The 23,905-nt window shown below is 35.6% G+C and overlaps 1 protein-coding gene across 23 annotated transcripts in view; it reads right to left on the reverse strand.

The window, feature by feature from the left end:
* The window catches only part of MCTP1 (multiple C2 and transmembrane domain containing 1), a 520,292-nt gene that overhangs the window by 135,240 nt on the left and 361,147 nt on the right, over nt 1–23,905 (reverse strand). For 21 of the 23 annotated variants that reach the window (XM_045040175.1, XM_045040217.1, XM_023258502.2 and 18 more), the window contains 5 exons: nt 22,375–22,477; nt 20,498–20,600; nt 20,067–20,168; nt 19,612–19,686; nt 17,439–17,558 (listed from right to left, as the gene is read on the reverse strand). In XM_045040175.1, coding sequence (XP_044896110.1) covers nt 17,439–17,558; nt 19,612–19,686; nt 20,067–20,168; nt 20,498–20,600; nt 22,375–22,477 — 503 coding nt within the window. Of the gene's footprint in view, nt 1–9,661; nt 10,945–17,438; nt 17,559–19,611; nt 19,687–20,066; nt 20,169–20,497; nt 20,601–22,374; nt 22,478–23,905 lie in introns of those variants that run through there. The other 2 variants (XM_023258508.2, XM_045040171.1) reach the window with 2 other exon arrangements.

Here is a 23,905-nt window from a genome sequence, read left to right on the forward strand (position 1 = left end):
AACTGTATTTCTTCTTTAAGAAAATACCAAATACTTTGGTTATGAAGCTCAGATGGTAGTTCATCTTACAGTAAAGCAATCTGATTTCCACTGACAAAAAAATGTGATTAACACTGAATTCCCAGTAATTTATTTACCAGCCACAGTTTTTGAAATATTGAGGGTGATTTTTAAAATACAGGTCTTTGAAACTATAAGACAAGTTATTAGAAATGCATTTTTCCTTCAACCATAAAGAAATTCCAACTCTAAAGAGAGTAGGTTTCAAAAGTGAATAATATATTATGGTTAAAACACATCAACAATCTGTCACACCATATGTACAAATAAACATATCCTATCATCACTGCACATGCCATAAATGAGGCCAGGGAAACATCTGAAAAGGTAGAGCAAATTCTTCCTCGTACTCTTATAATCACTAAACAACATTGTCAACATTTTCCAAGATATGCATAGAGGAAAGCTATGCTAAGCTATAATACTATTTATATAGTTCAAACATTCTGCTTGCCCATCTGATGAAGAGGTTCCGCACATTCTTAATTTTAAGCTCTATTTAGAACATATTCAGTTTGAGGAAGGAAAGAATACTATTCTTTATAATTGGATTTTGGTTTTGAATAATGAAATATTAATTATAATCTATCCTTGAAATATTTAGGAGTAAGAATCTTAGGTGAAATGTGATTAATTCAAGAGTTCAAATATAACAGAATCATAAAAGAAAAATCATTGTAGAGTAACAAATATGCTAGTTTATTCTAACTTGTAGCCAACTGCATATAGTTCATCATTTCCCCCAACTAAAGTATGGATTTTAAGCAATTAGATGGTGTAGTAAACATGTGTGATAGAATCCATAACTTTAGAAGGCAGAGTGGTGAAGGCATTAGACTACAGGTGGGTATTCCCCCCTAGTATTAGTGTCTCCTGAGGAGCAAATGTTTTATATATGGTGCTTAACTGTATATAATCATAATATAATTATGCAATGATTAAATGATCTCAATTTTATTTTAATCAAGTAGGTAATATTTTTATTAGAAATAGTTTTCTATAATTACATTACTCAGGAGAAATTTTAATAAAGATTGAGGGTAAACCATATAACTTCTAAAAGCAAATTCATAATAAATTTTCTGTGAAATTAATATTTAATTTACCTAACGGTATTTCTCCTCATATAGTTCTCCAGAAATTGGGTTGTTACTTTTGCAATTGATTTATACTTTGTCAGTCAGTATAATGGTGAACAGAATTAGTGAGAATGTTCAGGATGTGTGAGAGAATTATTAATTAAAGGGAAGAAAAAGTTTTTAATTCTTCCCTCTTAGGCAAAATGGATTTTCAAGTCCTTATTATTATTTACCTGAGGTAAATAAATTCATATGTAGAGCTCTAATTCTACCATAACATAATTACAAACCATAATAAAGGGTAAAAATTTTCCTATTGCCTTTAAGAAGGCTTTAGGAACAAAATATAAAGCTGAATAATAAAAATTACATTATGGTTGGTGGATACTTATCCTAAGGCTATTTATCAAAATCAACTCAACTTATTGATCATAAGAAATAGTGCCATTATTCTGTTGGTGTAATTGTAATGCTCATAACGAGGTAGCCTACTATGTTTGTGTACCATTTGAACACGGATTGTGTATCAGAAAAATTGTCCATACAAGCAACAAAACTATTTTTCCTTAGCTCACAGAACTGTATTCACTTTTTTCTTATTTGTGCATTTTCACTGTTCTCATGCTAGACATGAATGAGTCCTAAAACTAAATTCGCATTATCAATATGAATTCTAGACCCATCAGGTCTCTTTCTAGCTGAGGGGATGTTACTTTTATCTTTGCTACATTCTCTGCAGAACTTATTGGTAACATACTTTCAGAAATGCCAGCCAATAAACGACACTAAAATAATTTTCTTTATAAAAGCACAGTGATCTTTGGCACCATTCACTATTTTCAAAGCCAGAAAAGAACAGATAACAAATATATGACTCACAAATTATCAATTATGAAAAATAATCTGGTTCGGAAAGCTGCACTAATGTAAAAAGATGGATTACTTGTCACAAACCAATAAAGGCTATTGTTTGTGAATCCGATATTTGATTTTATCGTTTATGTTAGGCAACTTAAAATGATTTTTAAACCACATTACTTTTTGAAAAAAAAAATTTATAAAGGTGAACACAGGGGTTGGGGGGAGAAGAAACCAGATGTGTAATCTGTCATCCTTGAAACAATTTGTACTCTTACATTGACTCCAGCCTGCAAATTTAAATCGCAAAGACCTGGTCAGCAAGGATGGATGTATTAGAAAGGGCCCTACCATGTTCCAGAGAATGGACAGCAGCAGGAACATTAGTATGACTTTGATTCTATTTTTCTTTTTAATACGCCATTCTGATGGCAAAAACTTTGCAGCTATGATGCTTTGTTATGCAGAGAAGTTTAAACCCTGTGATTTCAAAGGTAAGTGTGGTTACACTTCTCACGAGGGTACTGGCCTTTGCCTATTTTGTATTACACAGAAAAAAGCACAGTGAGGCTACCAAGCTCAGAAAACCTTTATGACCGATTCTCTTCCAGATTGTTTCATATTTGTAATTTTACAATGAAGACAGAGGTACAATTCTCACCAACCGTGGAGAACATTCTTGGGAGCGGCCAGGGCCAGAAATTTCCTACATGGTGTTACCTGGGCACCACTTCAGTGCTCTCTCTGCTCTCTGATAAGCCAACTACAACCTTTTACACATGCTTGTGAATTAGGACTTGGATATCTAAGATAATCAGAATATTTTGTCCACAAGGCCAGTAATAAAATGTGCATATGTTATCTACAGGCGGCTCACTCCCACCCCTAGATAACAGGCTTGATCATCAGATGATACAGGGCACAGATGGGTTTCAGTGACATAAAATATGGCAGACACAGGTAGAGGGTAGCAGGGACCATAATACAGATAGTCAGGAGTAATCCCAAGATTATGATGTGCTCGGATGGGTATCTGGTGGGAAGACTGAAAAATGGTGAAGGAAGGGATGGGTTTAAGGGTAGAAAGGGGTTCACATCCTAGAGACATTACTGCACAATGAGGCTTTACCATAGACTTCTTCCCGCTCCTCACTCAGTGAAAAAATACTAGAAATCTTGAAATAAACAGAAAAAGGAAGAGACCAAGGGCCTGCTTATAAGCCAAAACATAGTTTAAAAAAAAAAAAATAAGTATTAAACCCTGAATCAACCTCTAACAGCTTGTTTCAGGTGAAGGTCATGAATTTTGCTTGAAGTGGGGCTCATGAGTGTTCCTGGATATCTTCCTACTTGGACTCTGTAAAGAAGTGAAATGAGGTTGGGGGATGGACGTAATTGAGTAACTTATTCAATTATGGCAACTGCTCCTAATGAAGACCTATTACAACTAAGTTTTTAATAGAAAATGTGCTAATTGACTAGGTTGGAGCTCAGAACAAGCATATGGCTAAGATGTTTGATTACCTAGTCTGGTTCCATGTCAGTGATCAACTATAACACTGTAAAAATGAGTGTTTCTATGACAACTACCAAGCTTGCTGACTAAGGAGTGGGTGACCAACTTGACGGATGAGTTTCTCCAAATAATATATGATCCATTATTCCCCCACTATTTAACCTAGAGGCTCATCAGCTGAAGCATGCTTTCTCTTGTCCCTTACTCAAAACATTCATCCTGCTTTCAGCCGTGGCAAAGCTTAAATCAGACTCTTATGTGAAGAATATTGCATAGGATTTCTTTTTTAATTGGAAAGGGCATATATAGCTATGAATCCAATCTCTTCAGAAAAGTGAAGCAAGTCAACACACTCCGACTAGTTCTGAGTCTAACATTCAACCTCATGAGGAGTGATTGTAATAATTTTGGAAGTTTCTGGATAGGGGCAGTCTCTAAGTCAAAGAGAGCCTGTACAGCAGCTTTCAGGAGATGGGTAATTCATCACCCACAATTTTAGACAAAAACTTTCTTTTCCAATGTCATTCTAAACTAAAATTCAAAACAGGTGTTTGATGCTAAGGCTGTAACCAAATTATTCCCCCTTATAACCTGCAACTCTGATAAGACTTCCCTCGGAAATATAATGGTTACATAGCCCTTGTACGGCTTTAACAAACCCCTATTTTCTTCTTTCTGCACCATACAATGTGCAGTCTATTTGCACCCATTCAGGACTAAATTACAGATAAAGTTACAGCAAATTTGTTTTCTCAAAAAAGCAGTCAGCCCTAATATCCCTTGAGTAATAAAAGCCTTGTCTTTCATTCAGAACTAGAACTGGCATAATTTTCTCCAAGAAACAAACTCTACTTCCTGCGACAATGGACCTGTTCTTAAAATTCTGAATGGGGTGCAGCTCAATTTGCAGGTGTTCAGGTATAAAGGTAAAAGGGCATTTGACCCCCCAACTGGCAATTGGTGCTGTGGTAGGTAACTTCAGTCTCCTAGTTATATCATTCTATTAGATAAGCTGCCAGAGTTTTCAGCTCTGAATTACAGAGGTAGGCTCAAGTGAATCAATAATTTATACAGATATATCTCATTCGTTCTGATGGTATAAAGATACATACTAACAGCCTGCTGCAGCCACAGAACAAAGCCAGGGAGACATTATTTAAAAAGAAAGACAGAAAAAGAAACCCATTTATCTATGTGAGCGAAAACATTACGTAATAATGACCTAATGGCTTATTAATATTATTTTTCAACCGTTTACACAAATGCTGTGATGAGATAAATCAGCTCTTTATGAATATCAATAAGGCGAATGTTGAACTAACATTTAAAACTTTTGGATTGACTTTAAAACAGAGTGGTATTTTACATGGCAGTACAATAGAAATCATTCGAAAGATTGGTGCACCTGAGAAGTTTACATTCGCTAGCTTAACTAAATCCTTCAAATATTTTATTACTGAATTTCAGTATAAAATTACTCTCTAAAAGATGAGGATCAAGTACGTTTAGGGACTGTACACTAAGAGTATTGTTAATATAGCCTTATGCTGTTAATCATTACCTGGGGAAAATTACATAGTGTTTTATTCACTAATACTGTGACATTTTTATTAACTCATAATCCCTGTGCTAACAGTGGTGCATTAAACAAGTTATATTAAGAGGGCAGCAAATATTAAAAATGCCTATTTAAAATTCTTCAATCATGTTAAAGGGAATCCTCTAACACATGGGCTCCTCTAAAGGAAAGCAGTACCAAAAACACTGTGGTTATAATATAAATTAATAATCAATAGCCCAGATAACTTAAACAATATTTCTATAACTTCCTGCTGTCTCGTCCGTAAGAATGAAGGGATTCTGTGATCTAAAAGCATGATAAAAATCTGTCCTGGTAACTTTAATTATAAATAGTGACTGTTTCTTGACAGATCTCAAAATTTATGTGAGGACAAGATGCATTAGAAGTTGGTCCCCTGCCCATTTTACCTCTTTCCGTTCAAGGCCGGACATATTGTCTGGCTGGGACACGCGAACCAATTGCATTCAGAAATGGCTTAAGAAGACTGTGTGCAAAATTAATTAAGGCAATAGATCCAATGAGAAAGAAGATAGCAATTAGAGGTAATACTCAGGTACCCTATTTTCCTCCACACAGAGAAATGATCTTTTCCCTTCTTTTCCAGGCAAACGCCTTTGGAAAGACAACAGATGATAAAATTCTGAAAGAAAATAAAAACACACGCAAGAGAGAAAACAAGAGTGAAAGCGAGAGCGAGAGCGAGAGCGAGAGAGAGACAGACTAATGCGGTGGTCTCTACCACAAGTCCTTAAGCTTTTATATGCGATACTCTGGGGCTGCCTGCTGTAACCAGTTAACATTTCTGGCCTTCCAAGAAAATATAACTAGTCCCTTAAAGTAGAGAGAGGAAGAAGAAATAATGGAGTGTCCCATTTCTGACAGTCAAGAGGGAAAGGAGAGAAATGTTCCCACACTGATCTCATTAAGATGACGAGAATAATGAGTGTGAATCTTATGTATGAATCTCCTAGTAGATAGAGGAGGGCATAAATGTATCCCACATTCACTCCTTTATGATGCCTGATATACTACATTTATTCTTAGCTTCATCTGATACTACTGTTGGGGGCTTCTGTTACAATATTACAGCTTTAACTTCAAGTTTTGCCGCTGAAGTCATCTGAGTCAGTCATTCAACACAGCTTTATTGAGTGTGCATGAAAACGGGGAAGATCTGTTAATGGCAACTGAAATGCATCTCAAGCAGAACAGCCTGAATTTATTTCCTGTCACTGGTTCTAGTAATGGATTAAAAATACTGACAAATGGCATTTTTCAGTTTATAATCTATTTTATTTCCTAGCTCCTTAAACTTAGGTTAAACATTCTACTCGATTAGAAATAGAACCCTGGTATTATTAAATATGTCTAAATATTATTAAATATTTTTGGAGGAAGACTCATGCATTTTCCGCAAACACTGACGAGACATTTTCTTTGTGATTTGTTTCTCTTCCTTAGACCTAATGTAAGATATTTTCAAATAATAATTTTAAGTTATATCAGTTTTCAAGATTGGTATACATTCTGGAAGGGGACATAGCTCTCAGAAACAAAAACCTGTGCTCTGGTTGTGTATGTCGTTCAAGCCTAAATGATCCACGGGCCCTTGTACTTCAGGACTTCAAAGCATTTCATAGAGATGATTTAATTTAGCTTTCTTCACTCCAATAACTTTAATAGCAATAAATTGGGGCACCAAGCTTACAGCACATAATTTATATAATGAAGAGGACAACCCCTTTACAAATTCTAACGCTATCTCAAAATACGCCCAAATTATTATTTTAGTACTTCTACTACGTTGTGAAGGGATATGCTATCCTATTATATTACTTAATGACAGGCTAGAAAAATTTTGATCCACAGAATTTTGAAGGACATTTAGGATGAGAGCAATCAATGAAGCTGGATCACCAATTTTTCTAAATAATTCAAAATACATACACTTTGTTTCTTGGCATTTATTTAGTCTAATGAACACTTACACCATGGACAGCTTTATCTTAGCTACCATTAAATCAATATGAATCAATATAGATAGTTTAAACTGTTTAAGCAACTCAGTGACAATATATGTTTGAAACCTGGAAAATATATTCTTAATGAGTCTACATTTACTTTTGGGAATAAGTAATTTATACCGCTTGGAGGCCAAGTGACATTACTTGTCTAAAATGTGCCTCACTTAGACACACAGTGAACCCTTTAAGAGTTCTTTATTACTGCGCACTCGTCTCTGCAGTGGTTTGAGGAGTGGTGTACATGACCCCGACCAATGGAAAAGTTCATTAAAATATAAGATACACACTTATTAACTTCAGGAATAATACTAACTAAAGTGAACACGGCTTCACTGTTTCCAGTAGGCAATGCCAGCCTTCTCAGATGAACACATTCCTTAACAGGGAATACCAAGGACTGGGAGTCCAATTTTATACTCTTAGAACTCTACAAGACAACGTCAGACATTTGGTTTTCCTTAATTAAGAACATTCAACATATAAAGTTCAGGATAGACAGACAGATCTATCTGTATTTCTCTCTCTGCCCCCTTTTTTTTTTAAAGAGTGGGAGAGAGCCAAAGCATAAGAGACTGTTACAAACTGAGAACAAACTGAGGGTTGATGGGGGGTGGGAGGGAGGAGAGGGTGGGTGATGGGTATTGAGGAGGGCAGCTTTTGGGATGAGCACTGGGTGTGGTATGGAAACCAATTTGTCAATAAATTTCATATATAAAACAAAAAACAAAAAAAACCCAAAAACTAAGCATTAAAATTAAAAAAAATAAGTAAAAAAAAATGAAAAAAAAATAAAGTGTATTTATTTATTTTGAGGGAGAGAGACAGAGAAAGAGAGGGAGGGAGGGGCAGAGAGAGAATCCCAAGCAGCCTCTGTACTGCCAGCACGGAGCTGGACACAGGGCTCGAACCCACAAACCGTGAGATCATGACCTGAGCCCAAATCAAGAATCTGACAGATGTTTAACTGACTGAGTCACCCAGGAGCCCCTCTCTCTCTGCCCTTCTTATCTTTTCAATGTTGCTGTCTTGAAGGATCTACTCCCCACGACTGGGGGAGAAGGAGAGTGCCTCAGTAATTTCCTCTACCGCAAAATGGTCTCCAAGCTCCCTTCCAAGTGTAACATTCTGTCACTTCATCTGCGCCCCTCAGAGCCCCACAGAATCTAGGCCCCTTGCCTTTGCCATGAGGCAGGTGCTCTATGTTGAAGGTAGGACTGGGATAGGTGTGTTGGTGGCATCCTGAGCACCAAGCCATGATTGCACCGAATCTCCTTCCTACATGCAATGTTTCCATTCTGCAGCTAGTACTCTATAAAGGAATTGATTAGGTTTGTTAGTGGCTCTATGTCATTATTTATGACATTGCTACTATCGGGAAGTGTATTTCAAAGTCTAAGTAACTATCTTACAAAACAGACTTTTCCATCTTATTTGGAGATGGGAACCCTCTATGAAGAATATTTAGTCTTAACTACACTAACCAAGCCAATCAAGATTTAAGACTTAGAAACTATGGCATGAGTCTCTTATTCTGATAATATTTTAAAAAATGAAAGGAATAGGATACAGCCGGAGAAGCTGATAGAACCTGGGTTAAATGTCTCTTCGATAAACACCAGCCTGCTGGAGGAGGCATGCAAGAGGCTCTTGCAATGGAAGAACCAATTCTATTTAACATAATTTAAACGCAACCAGATAAATTTTCAATATTGCCACCTAACCAGAAAAAGTGAACCCTGGCATCTGAACTTCTGCATTTATAAATTAATTTTCTCTGAGTAGCAGTCACCACTTTACCATTACTGCTTCAAAATGTAGCACCTCTTTTATACAACCTCATTAATCTGTGGATAATTAATGGACTACTTTTAAGACTGGCAATCTATTATTTTAAATTAAATCTTAAATATGTCTTTAACTGACTAAGAAAAATAATATTTAATCCATCCACATTTTACGACAAAACTGAATGATAGATTCTTTTTCTCAAACATGTAAGCATTGCCTGAAATCTGCTTGATGAGAAATGTATAGAATCCTAACAATAGAAAATGCACTAGAATTATGTGTGTAGAGCTAAGTGGGATATAAAACATCATATATTTACATACTATTGATAAATTGGAATAGTTCCAGTTTTGGGATTCCTATGTGGAACTAGATAACTTGACGTGCAGAATAGCCAGTAAAACATGTATCTTCACCATTTTAAATGACTTTCCTATTCTACAACCTTTTTCCTTCCCTTCCAATGAAGATCTAATAGGTAATCAAGCCTAATGAAGTATGCTTTTATATCTCAGACATAATGATATTCATTTAAGAATATAAAGATTATCTACTAGTCATAAATACAGTGCAATGTATAGACAAAACCCATCAAACCCTCATAATGATGGAGGTTGTATTACTTAGGCCAGAATTAATGTTCACCCCACTTCTCCATTTCAGTGAAGCACAACAACGTACCCTTGGAATTGATGTAAAGAAGAAAACTCTCGTATGGGTTTCATAAGGGCAAGATTCAATTCTTTACTCTCTACAAAGCTAAACAAAATCTTTCCTTTAATTGGACTCTAATATAGCCAATAATTTCGTACAGAGATCACAAATTTTCTTTCTCCAGACTGGATTACCTATGGGAATAATCTTCATTATATGCAAACTACAGAAAATCCAAACTAGACTTCACTACCAAGAGTATGAAAATAAACAGAGTTAAGCTCATGTGAAACCTCATTTACAGTATGTATCCTCAAAGCGGGGCAATATGACATCCAAGGGGGCAAAAATTGGCTCTTAGGGGAGAATAAAAGAAACTTAGATATTACAATGATTTGTGCCCCTCCAAAACTCAACATTGACTGAGCTAATCGTATTCTTTAGCATTTATTTTCTCTCATTTAATGAAAATTTTCTTCTTAGGAGGTTGAATATGGAAAAAAAAACCCACTGAGAAACACTGATTTAATATAAAATGAAAACCAAGTTTTATCTCTAACATCTCTTTTTTCCATTCTTAAAATCAGAGCTGCCTTTCATTTTCATCCAAATATCTACTGACACTTTAATGTAATTTCCATCTTTTCTTGCTTGTTAGTTTTTCTCTGATTTTCTCTTCATTATGTCCCTTTGAGCCAATAGCTGGTGACTGGTGTGAATGTGAGAAATGGTTGCTCTTTCATCTTTACTCTCTTACTGATCTCTCATGTTACCACCTGCTGAGTGTTGGACCTCTGTCATCACAGCCCAGGAGAAGGTGCAACGTGGAGTCCAAACTCACACACCTACTGTGGCAAGACTGACTACTGGGTCTATATCCAATTCTGACTGTAGTAGTCAAATGTGGTAAAATGGTGGCAGGAGAAAGAGCAACAAAAAAGCAGAAATAACTTTCTTAACAACATTTCAGGTCAGCTTTCCCCTCGGTAAATTAACACACTCATAATTCTAAGGTATATCGTCATAACTGGTCAAAATAGAAAAATGTCACAACGGAAAGCACTTTACTCCTATTTCTTCATATTTACCTGATACATAGGGGCATGGAAATATGTGTCGAGTAAACTTACAGACTCAAGTATATTAGTGACAGCATTTCTCTTATAATTTACAATCTTTCAGAAGAGTTATTACTTTACAAAATTTTAGTAAAATAAATTATATAATTATATCGTTCATTTAAACGTTTTTCTTTGCAAAACACTTTCCGTAATAATATTTCACGATAGAACATGGCTTGCTCTTTTGTCCTGGACAGTTTCAATTGAAGCCGGAAGGTAGAAAGCTCTTCTGAGGACGAATATCCTCAGTTGGTTTAGGAATCTGAGGATGGAGAGTGATCTCATTACTTTATAATTTTTGATCGTTAGTCAACTCAGTTATAAAGTCTGGACCAAGCAACATATTTTCAAAGGCTCTCACAAAGGTCTTGAGGCTGACACTACCTGATAAGTAATGCCTGAGGTGAAATGGCCTAGCACCCACAGAGCCAGGAGGAGACCACACTGAGGCATCGGTACCCCCTCCTGTCCCAGCTTTCATTGCTTGAACTATGAAGATTCACAAGAAGTCTAATTGCTGAATTCAAAAAGGTATCACAGTTATGTTCGTGATGTTAGCAGTTTATGTTTGATTATAATAGAGTACAATAGCACTATACCTGAGGAAAAGTGAAATAGTTTTATTTTCCCCAAATCACTCAAGGAAGAATGTATCCCCAGATTATAGCATTTTACTACTTCCTACTTTTGAATACAAAGGAGAGTAAAGATAATAGAAAATATGTGTTTGACATGCTCTAAGAATTAAATTCTTCTTGTAAATAGACAATAAAATTTAAGAGGAATAAGCTTTTCAGAGAGTGGTAGACTCAGTGTCTTATGTGATTATCTCCCTCCAAAGAGCAGGAGGCCATTTTGCTGATACCTATTAAAATAAACAACAAAAAAAGGATGCTGGCAATATTTAAAGAGAGCTATGCACCAATTTGAGGAAGTGCTGCCTTTGTAGATGTAACAGATAAAACACAAAAGAGAAAGACTACACATTTAAATAGATCTATAAACTAAGCTAGAGCAACACTCCACAAGAAGGATTCGAGAAATCTAGTCAAAATGCTTTGTCCCATTAATATCTGATTTGCTACATTTCCTAAGATTCACAGTTGATTTTAGCTAATTGTGATCAATCTTCAAACTCAACTCACTTCTAAATTTTGATCTTTGAGGGGCTTTTATATAATTGCAAAATTTATACGCAATGCTTTGGCATCGCTTAAGAGAACCTAACTTTTTATTGTCCAATACTTGAAAAAAATTTTCTTCCTTGGAATTCAGATAAATTTAGGAGAAAAATGTGTGTTTTGAGTATCGACTTAAAAGTGTCAGTGTGTCCCCATGAATTGGGCATATGATCTATTTACTGAAAAGGAAACTGTAGTACTGGAACCTTCTAAGTGTCAATAGTCTTTGATTTTGTAAAAGGAATTTTGGGTAATTTTGGAGATATACAATCTTCTAAATTGACGAAATTCTATATAGGCTTTCTTGTTTCCTCACACATTTGGGAAGGAAGCATTTAATGTACCTTTAAAATTTGTGTAAATTAGATTGGAAGTATTGTTTAGTAAACAATAAATGTTTATGTCAGAGGATAGCATAAGTGAAGAAGGATGGACAGAAGGGCTTGGAAATTTAGATTTATATAATTTTAGGAAAATTAAAGAATGCAAGGATAGGAAGGAACAAGAGTTATAGATCATTTTGCTTTAGTACTTGTTTCTCTGATTTTTGAGGGTCCTTCTGTTTTGTTGTTGCAGGGAAAATAACAACAATTACATCTGGAACATTTCCAGTTTTCCTGCTTAGCACTAAAAAAATAATTGTAGCAACACCAACAAAGGCTTCTATACAAATCATTTGAAAATTGCCATAGATTTGAAGCATACTTTTGTTGGTATGCTACTGCTGATGTCTCTTAGATTTTTAAAGTAGAAATTTCTGTTGGGATCTTAAAGTTACCTTTCCTATGTCCAGTACAATCACCCTATATAGCTCACTAACATGAACGCTAAGATTTGAATTACAGGGGATGTAGATATGCCTTTGTTTGCACATTGATGTTTCTTCTTAAGCAATGCTCCTCTCTTGGTCCTTGAACGTGAAGGCCACTTAAAATGTCCTTATTGTTGTAATAACTTTTAGAAAAATCCATATGTTGTTTAATAGCAGCAGGCTTTCTACACAGAAAATACCTGATAAGGTATCCTCATGAGCCTATTGTCTTCAGATCGTTGCATTGTATTCCCATGGCCTCTGCAAGTTCAGTTCCTCCTCCCTTGCTTGTGCTTCCTCCATTTTTTAAAAAAAATCATTTGGCTACACAGAGCTGCCTCATGTCATTCTCTGCATACATCATCTCTGTTTTTTCTCTTTTCCTGCATAATGGCCCAGCTTTTCTGAGAGTAGCTGTTGTCCCGAGTGTGATCCTTTACTAAAATGGGGATTGAATGAAGGTGAAGCACAAATTATCTGGACGCAAAGGAAAACCAGGCATTTGAAAAGGACCCAGAAAGGAACGAGTAATGAACCAGAGTGGCCTCGATGAATTGCTGTAGAGGGAATTCTCAGTTCTGACACAAAAGGAACACATGGATACCAAGGAAAACCAGGGGTGGGGGGGTGGGCAGAATCTCAGTAGGAAGCCTGCCTCATAGGCTGGTCAGCACAGAGGGTTGAAGCCAGTAGCCTTCCAGATAGCAACAGAAACAAATGCATTTTATGAGTAACAGTTAAAAATTCAAACATGCCGGTTCTGGGACACAAGATACTTGGAAGGGTTGACATCCCTTCATAATTCATGTTCATTGTTCCTCTAAGTAAAATATGTGTCTCCCTATAGTTATTCTGTTAGGAATTGTACTTTAAAGGCAAGAGGACATTTTTGATAATGCACATCTTAAACTTTTCATTAAACTACCAAATTTAAATTCTACCTTTTTGTGCACTCTGACATTTTTGTCTGGCATTTTCATTAATTTTGCGACATACATAAATGTAGCTGAAATGTTAACTGATCAATACTTTGTCTCTCTCATGTAGCACTAGCACTCCATTCCCTAAGGACCACACAGCAGAACAGAAATTAAATGTGTAAAATATCAAATGTTAATGTTAAACACAGCGGCACTTACTGTATAACGACAGAAAAGGCTAAAACAATTCCAAATGGACAGATGGTACCACAAATTATCTACAATCACATTTAAAGATTAAAGTTTGTCCTGTAAAATAATTCTTTGACGCACACTGAAGTGTGTCCTTTTACTGATAGCTCAGTTGTCCAATTATTTTTGTGCTCATTACAGTGAGAAATGACAGTACTGAAGAGAAAGAGAGAGTGCGCACTCCGTTTTTTTTTTTCCACGTTGCACCCACTGACATCCGCAAGAACACAAATGTCTGGTCAAGAGCCTGATGAAAATTAGGCCCAATTTATGAGACATTTCCACGTCTGCAATAGATGATTCCAAAAGACAAGCAGGGCCTTCTGCGCCACATACGTCTGTGTTTGCTCTCAGGCATACAATATTCATAGTAAAATTTAAAAACCTAATTCATAGCACACAAAAACAAGGACATTCCCAGGAACATGTTTGCTTATGTTTTATCCCTCGCCTTCCCCGGCCGACCGCAGCTTGGTGTCGTCAGCCGGCTCTAGCGTCTTCCCAGAGCACACAGGTAGTGCCAAAGGGGCCGGAACCTCTCTAGCCCTACGTTTCTTAGGCTTTCCCCTTTAACTGACATTGGGACAAAAAGATCATTGTCTTTCCATTTTGGTTTCGTTATTCTACATTTGTTTTTGGATAGGAAATTAGAAAAGAAAAAGAAAATGGAATAGAAAAAAAAAAGGCTCTTAAACATTATAAAGTTTACTGATCTGGGCCTAAAACCAAGCCACATAATGGTACAAATGCATGTGCTCCGTGAAGCAGCTGCATTTATGAAAAAGTGGGCCAAGTGGAACCAATATTATAATAATAGACCCGAGATCCATCAACAGGGAATGATGGGAACAATATGTTTGTAACAATGGGGTGCTGCTCATACTCTTCTCCTAATGGAAAGCAGTTCTTTTCAATAAACTGGCCTAAAAAGGCTCTGGTTATGCAACGAGATCTTGGAAACATTTCATTTTTAAATATATCACTTAATATCTTTAAGATGAATAAAAATCCTATAATACTTTATTTTTTTTTTTCTGAATTGTTATGATACTTAGATTATAAGGTACATATTTCAAAAGCTCTTTTAGAAAGAAAAAAATATCTGTTGTGTGGCTTTGGGTAAGGTTCTTTTCTGTGCCTCAGTGTTTTCCTCTGCATATTGGGAAAATAATAGTATCTACTTTGTAGATTGTTGTTAGGTTATTGGGAGTATTAAATTCATGTATTCATGAAAAGCACTTTCGTGCATTAGTGTCTGTAAAACAGTTTCCTGGTACATAAAGGCTTAATAAGTATTGGTTGTTATTATTATATAGAGGATTATTATATTATTATTTATAGGATTATGAAATAGTTTAGAATTTAAATGAAAAGTCCAAGGAAAGCATTAGGCTATGTCTATCATCATTTAATAACTAGCTCTATTAGAGCCAAACCTTATATATCTGGCCTCATTGGAGAAGAGTTTCTTCACTTAAGAACAAAAAATTTCACATTGATTGACTGGTTTATTGGTTGGTCTGTTGATCTGGATGCCCATTTATATTGGGAGACTATCAAGTACTAGATACTCTGCAGGTGATGCTGGACCACCAGGGTGGAAAAGGCAGGGCCCCCCTTCTCATGGTATGCCCAGCTCAGGTCTAGATAAATGAAGTTCAGTTTTGTTGTTTGTTATTTTAATCACATTCAGTAGAGTGTAACTCAGGGCTTGTATTCAACGAACCTGTCAATGTTATCATTTCTTCTCAAAAGTACTCTTCTTGCACATTCACATTGTGCCTTGTGAGGCCTCTTCTCGCCATTCGTGTCTGCAGACCCTTATCCCACCTTTACTGTGGCCTCCCCCTCCTTTTTTGCAAGCATCTCGCATTCAGTTTGTGTTTTGTAGGATGAAGGCTGTTGGAAACTGACTACCAGCTGAGAGAGATATTATAATCTGTCTTTCCCAGTGAACTTGGATACCCTTACAGTGAAACCACTCAAGTGTTATCATGTACATGTACCTAAGTGTCTCAGAATTTCAGCACCTGATTTCTGTTAATCAAAGGAAACTGTGAAAAAAGCCTGCCATCTTGAATTCGTTTTACGTCAGTGACCTCTAGAAGCAAGAGAAAGTTTGTGAAGACTTATACAATACATTGTAACATTAAAGCATTCCGAATGAATGTTCCTGAACAAATGACATAACTGTATAGATTCCCCTGTTTTCAAATTTCACAAACAGTTGTGCGGGATGACTTTGGAAGGAGCGAATCAAAGATGGCATCATGGCATTTTTGGGAGAATATTACTGCGTCTGTTATAAGGGCCCATGGAACCTGGAAGTAATGGCATTAAATATACATAGAAACTCAGTGTCAGTTTTTCCTCATTAATATCAAAGTGTCTCTATGATAGTGAAAAATCATAATCCAGGTTGCTTAACAGTACCCCAATGTATTTATTATGTGGAAGAGCTAACTAAAAGTGTATTGACAGAGGAAGATTTTCTTTTCCCAAACTTAATGATGATGGCAACTGCTTTCTTTAAGGAGACAACAACATGTCTATGGGAAGCAGGCTGCCTAACTTTCTGGTAACTTACAACACAAAGGGACATACACACTCTTTGTTCCATGTGCTCAGACATTAATGAAAGTCCTATACAAGGCCTGAGAGGAGGACAGAGCTCAAAGTGCTAAACAGATGTGCAGACACTCATTTGAATGGTAATACTAAAATGTTGATTTGTTACTATAATTAAGGCTCTTCTTATGAGCTCCATCATAAAGTCATATTCTGCTAAACTGGAAACTATAAGAAAGCCTAAGGTACTCATCTTCTAACAAATATGACAATAAAATAAAGGATTTCAGAAGAAGGACTCTACTTAAACTTCAAACTGAAATCCTGAATAAGCAAAACTAACGTGAGAGCGGAAAATCCCAGCTAAAGCACAGAGGAAAGTATTCTCTCAGATTTTCTGGCTTTGCTAGTTGGTCTCATCAGCAGTTTTTAAACAACCAAAGTAAAAGGCTACAAGATGAACATTGTTAGAGGACTATTTGGATCTATCAAATTCTCACTTGTGCCTTTTTAAAAACTGGAAATCTCAGAAACAATAAAACGTCTCTTAAATAGGTCACATCTACTTCCAATTGATTCACATATTAAAATATTACCAACCAGCACCCTACTGCCAATGATTTTCATATTTTGAAAAAAAATCTATAGAACAATAACATTAAAATAAGGATGGTCAAGATTATTAATTTTTTTTTAACACTAAGGACTTTTCTTGGCTCTGTTATTGGGATTTGGAATTATGCAATATGTAAAATTTTACTTTTTGACTGTCATGGAGAAAATTATATATTGGCTGAGATTTCTTGCTTTCCGGAAATCTGGTGGGGGTGGGGGATGTATTCTTGGACTCAGACCTTGAACGATCCATCAGGTTCCTGCCCACGGCAAATCTGTCCAGTCAAGTCTTAAAATAGGAGTTTTAAAATGGCCACATCAACATAACTGTTACTATAGCCACAGAAACATGCAGCTATGATTACTGAATTTAATGAATAACAATGTAAGTAATAAAGAATTATCATACCACAAAAGCAGCGAGGCTCCTTGGGGGTGAATCCCAATCAAAGCAACTATTAACGTAGTATGCAGCATTTACGAGCACCATGACACAACGCTTCATTCTGATAAAGTTTCTTAGGAGCAGCTGTACAAAAGATGAAAATATTATTAGAATTTGCAAGACTAAAAGCCATCAGATATGGTACAAAATTCTTCAAGTTTAGTGTGACTTGAAAAGGATTCATAGAGTTAATGAAGTTGGAAGAATATACCAAGCAATTTGGCTCATGAGTGAAAGGAAGAGAAGTATCTCTGGAAACAGCAGAAAGAACTGAATTATAAGAACAATTCCTTAGCTAAATAGATTTTCTTAAAAAAAGCATTATTATGTGGATTGGGCTACCTATGTGCAAAAGCCAAACATCTCCAAAAATTAAAAACATTTACATATTGTGAATCTTAAATATATTTTTAAATTCTCAAATCTTATTGTGGTTTTAAGATTCTTTACATGCCTTAATTTCAAGATATTTGAAAGTGAAATGGATAACGTGGAATGTTTCAATTTCAGGTCTTAGAGAAAAACCTGTCAACTATTGCTTTTTTTACAGAAAACAAAATTTTCATCATTTTTGTGGGATTCTCCCTTATTTACTATCAATTTTTCAGTCTCGGTCTCTCTTGGTCTCTCTCTCTCTCTCTCTCCCTCTCGCTCTCTCTCTCAGTTTCTCCCTCTCAGTCTAATTCTCTGTCTCTCCTTTCCACAACAAATTTAAATTATATTTTCTCATTACTTTTTCATCGTTTTGGAGTTAAGAAAAAAATTATGGTAACCAAGTGCTTTACAAAATCTTTCATTAAAAAGGTATATGAGAGTTGGTACAATTTAAATCTAAAATTTAAAACAAGGCATGGCTAAAACTGTAAAAGAATAGCCCATATGCTAGATGATGATACAAAAAATGATCTACAGCTGTGCTAATAATTAGAATACTATGTCTACGGGTAATATTTTGCTAATTCCAAATATACTTCAATAGTGATCTGGTATTTTAAAGAAGTAGTTATATAAAGTTTCCTGAGGTCATATGGAAAAAATATGTCTATGTGTATGTCTAAATATAGATGCATGTACAGGCAAACCAGTTTTAACAAGTTATTAAAATTGAAATTCTTTCAGGAAAAGAGTCACCCTTTTTGTTTTCCTTCTTTTCTTCCTACCCTGATCACTGTCCTTTTAGAGCTACTTTCATTACTTTTATCTATAATTGTGAAAACAATGTAATCTGTATTTCTATGTAGATAGATATTGCATTTGTAATGCATGCACTGTCTTCAAACAACCAAAGATCCCACTGTTTACGGTGAATTGATTAGATGTAAAACAAAACTAATTTTAGGCTTCTAATAGCACAGAAAATTGTTCAATATTTTAACACACACAAATGAGTTCTGTATGCTTTATCGCCGTAACAAAAACATTTTACTTTAGCTGTGTTAATTGGGAGTAAACAGTTTTTTAAAGAGGTAGCTTAGTACCCTTTCTTAACTTGATAACAAACCTAATTTAAGACTGTGTCTAATTACAGGATATCAAGCCTTATTTATCACAGAAAAATCAGATGTGCTGATTTTCTATTTTCCTAGCTAAAAATGCCAATAAAAGTTCACTTCTAAAAGATCGTAGTCAAAATCTAATTAACAGGGAGGTTTCCCTTAAAAGATGGAGCCCCTCTCTTGTGGATTAGAGGGAAGAGCTTTACGCAGGGCTCGCTTTACACACACCTGCATCATACCTGTGGGTGGTCGTCTGGACATATATTTGAACCTCGGCTTTTGGTGTTCTCTCTTACACATTCCATGGCAATCAGACAGTATTTTATGTTCAAAATGATCATTCTTACGCCAATGCATGAATACATATCCATTCTATGCAGCACCTACAGTATCCCCTTTCCATTCTGACCACCCCCATCTAATTTATTAGTTTGGTATTGTCCTTGCTTGATCTTTTAAGGAAAGGAAGGGAAGAGAGAGAAAGAAAGAGAAAAAGAAAGAGCCATTTCACATAAGTAGATGATCAACAATTCCATAGGCTTCCCCCCCTCTATACTTCCAAAGTTTATTTGAATTTACTTAGATGTTTTACAGATACAATCAGGTCTTCCCAGAGGGGTTAATCTTTCCTTGCTCTTTACCTGTTTAGAGAGTCTGTTTTCCTCTTCAATGTACTTCTGTTCTTTGGGTATTAATGTTCGTAAGCTGGCTTTCACCTATACATCAACATATGTGTCTGTTATGGATTAATATATTACAAACGTTTACAAGTTTTTCACGCAGTTCGATTTGCAATAATTCCTAAAGTTTCAAAGTCCTGGCTGCTGTGCTCATAAAATATAAATGTATACAGTTGCACATGCATGCGCTTCCATTTCTTACGCCGGCAGGCAGCGGCCGAAGCACAGCCGCAGTGGCAGCCGCCAACTATAACAGAAAGTGTGGGTGTGCCAGGCAGTGGCAGAAGCGTATTCTCCAGGATACATCAAGGTTTAGAGAAAATGAGGAATGACAGAAATTCTCTACAAATCAGGAACAAAAGCTTTCATGAAACTGAACTCTTTAGCAGTACAAAAAAGCCAAAGTTAAGACTTACAGCATTAAAAATCACATCTATTTCAAGATAGATGACCCCCTTTGTTGGCCCTGTCAGCTGCTTGTTTTTCAAGACGTAGGCTTTCTGTTCACCATTTTGAATCTGCGGGAAAAGGACATGACAGCCGTCTGTCTCGCGGTCTCCACTGAATACACTCCCTCAGTGACCTTTGACCCCCAGCTGCTGAAACTGACAGAGAACCCAAAACAACTGTGGCAATTCTGACAAGTACCTGTTCATTACCAGGATCAAGTCTGTCAGGAAAAATTAACTATCATGGGATTCAACATGGCCGTGAATTGAGTATGTTAAAATTTTTAGTGTTCTTATTACAGACCTTGGTTGAGAAATGACAGATACAGAGCTGAGGGGTTTTTTTTTTCCTTGAGCAAAAGCAACACAGAGCAGTGTGTCAGGTGAATAAAACTTACAGACAGCAATGGTATAGCAACTTTGCCCAGAAAGTCAGCACTTCGATCCCGATCTTCATCATAAACTGTCACTTCAAGAACTGAATGGATATCTTTAATGTTGCTGCATAATAAATACACATAAGAAGAAAAGACTTCATCAGTGGGGAACAAGAACAAAAATGCTTTTGAAAATTTAGATGGCTCCAGCTGATTTTGTGTGTATGTGTTTTTATGTATGCTATTTGCATATACACATATACAAGGTAGCTTGGTATCTGACAGAATTTCCCATAATGCACCTTAGTAGACTACAGTGATGGTTCTATTATCTAGAACTTTGAACATCACTATAATTTCAAGTTATAATTTTTTAATGAAATATAATCTTCCATCTGGATGGGCACAGAATAAGTTATTGTAAAAAAAAAACCATCAATAAGTGGCACTGATGTTTTTGAGACTTTTCCTTCTAATTATTATCACAATAATTTCTACCTTCCTATTAACCCCATGTAAAACTTCAGTAAATTTGATATCAGCAAGAGTCACAGTATATTTTTCTTTTTTTGTAACAGTAGGACATCTTTTTGTTTACAGTTCTTAACAAAACTTCTGGTAGTTTTATAGTAAAAATTAACCAACACATAAAACAGAATGGAGAAAATGTAACACTGATAGCTTTTGTACCACCCCAGGATTTAGAAATTAAATAGTGTTCCATTATGTTCCACAGACAACGTATGTTAATAAACAACTGTGTGAGCTCTGCATTTTTGTTTCTGGAAAAATAAACCCCAATTGCTGACAGCATTGATTCTTTGATCAAACTGTTTACCAAGAAAACATGAATTAAGAGAAAACAAAAAAAATGAATATATTCATTACTGAAAGACTGCAACCACATGTGAGAAGAGGCTTTATCAGGGCACAATCAATTAATGGCTTTGATAATAATCAAACCTATTCATTCAATTATGCATTCCAGGGAAAAACACTCTCAACAACCTTCTTAGGAGTGCAAGTCTCCTGACCAGGCTTTCATCTCTTATAAAAATGTGGAATTCCTTAAAGATAAATTGGTCAGATAATTAAATCTGATTAGTTACTGGCTCTTAAGCTGAGACATTATAAGAAATTAATGAGGAATTTAGCAGTTTTCATATACAAGAAAATAAAACTATGTTAGAAAACTTTTAAGAAGTACTCTGTTTGGAGAGTTTTCCTTTGTTCAGAGTTCATTTCTAAAGCCCAGTTAAAAACATACACACACACACACACACACACACACACACACACACACACACAACGAACTTAGGAGATACTATGGTGTAGATCGGCAGCTTTTTTAGCGTGTAGTCAAAAGATTTATAAACTTTTTTTTTTAAAAAAAGAAAAATCAACCTAAATGGTGATCTGGTAACTAGGACAATACTTAATGTTCTTATTGTACTAAAATGCAATAAAACAAAACTAAAGCATCTCTGAATTCGAGACTGAATTGTTTGCTGATTTGAGCAATGGAACAAATAGAGCTTTGTCCTCCCTGGTGTCAGTGCATTTGGGGGGAATTTCAATAGAAAGCATAAAAGGAAGAAGCAGTATGGCAATTCAGTTAATGGGAGCAAAACCCTTAGTCAAATCATATAAAAACCTCAGTTTAAAAAAAAATCTGTGAAAACCCAGAAAAACAGCATACGCTTTCCCCAGGCTTCACTATCAGAAAGGTAGTGCAATTATGCTATTCGGTGTTGCCAGCAAAGGCAGTCCAGATGTGCTGAGTTGTTAATCGGTCAAGAATAAACACACACACACACAACACGCACACACACAAATATCTCAAAAATAAATATTATTAGCTCCAGTTTTGAAATGAGCTCAAGGTAATGATTACTTACAATGTGAAGATTTTGTTCCACTCAGGATTGAGATTTTTGTAGACGGTGTGTGTTAGCAGCCTATCATTGTTCAGTTCCACTACACAAAATGGGTCACTTTTGCCTATAAGAGATTTGGGGGGGACATTTTCAGTACAAATAGCACCCACAGTTCACAGGGTCATGAGCACGACTACATCTCTTTTCTACAGAGTTTTATAAAAAACAAAAACTATTGTACAGTTTAAAAAATTTAAAAACAACATCAAAATACAGTTAGACATAACTGGGTAATGTTAACAATTGTTGTGATTCAGAGCAATTTAGAGCCTGAAAAAAGTGGAAGAGAGAAAATTATATAGCTGGTATTTCAATTTGCACTTTTTTTTAATACAAAAATAACACTACTGCCAATTATGAGAGAAGATGTGATGCCAGTTTATCCCTAAGTCAATTTGTATTTAATTCTATAATGATCCTTTGAAAGGCTCAATCCCTTCACTTTTATGCATATATTTTCCAACTCCTCTGACTCATTAGTAACTTATAACAGAAACTCCTAAACAAGTTTATGTTGGGAAAACTGCTTTATTACAGAATTACTCCATTTTAATGTACCTTCAGATTCCCTCCTGAAATATCTATGGCATCACAAGAAGGTAAATTAGACCCTCTGAGGCAGAAGAAATTCTGCCATTTGAATCCTAACCGCTCAACCAGTCTGCATGTTAAAGAGCAGTATTTTTTTCCTGTCCACTGAGAGTAAAGAATTTGGAAGTTATCATCTGTTTACAGGGACTCTGTTCTGCCATAGTCAAATCTTGTCCATTCGGCAATTATATTGTGTGATATCCTCAATATTTCGTAATGTCATGTGAGGTATTATAAGAACCCCATAAAGTCAGAGGCTCTTTGGGGCAGCATTAATGATATTAGTGCAGCATGTAATTTGTTTGATACCTTATACAAATGACAATGAAATCAATATTTAGACAAAGCTGTCCAGAGGTCATATCTTTTAAACTACAATATTGATTTAGACTACATAAGAGGTTAATGTGCATATTATTAACTTTAATGATAAAGAATAATTGTTTTAGATGCATTGTGAATTGTAGTCACTGTAGTTTACACTTCTGTGAAAGCTTAAATATCATTGAAGATTTTCAATTAAATTTTAATAGGAAGGAATTCATTAGCTATCAGGGACGGATAAGCTACGTGTTCCCTCACAGCAGTGTATTTACTTTCCATGTTGTAATTCTTAAAGTGAGCTGTACCAACTTTGACTCACCTTTAATTGAACGTATTAGTTTTATATTAAAAAAAGAGATTAAATATACGTGTGTTATTTCAGTGGCCTCATATACCCCAGGTTGATTGCATACTTTAACAGCATGGTAGTCTTTTCAATTTTTGGTCATAGGAACAATTTTGACTGAAGAGTAGAGACTAGAAAGCCTTTGAGCACTGGTAGAATTTTTATCTCTGCCTTAGGATCTGTATTATCCTTTTTCATACACAATGTGGAAATGAGAATTCAAAAAAGAAC

Source organism: Felis catus, chromosome A1, assembly GCF_018350175.1.
Source record: "Felis catus isolate Fca126 chromosome A1, F.catus_Fca126_mat1.0, whole genome shotgun sequence".
Classification (NCBI taxonomy): Eukaryota; Metazoa; Chordata; class Mammalia; order Carnivora; family Felidae; genus Felis; species Felis catus.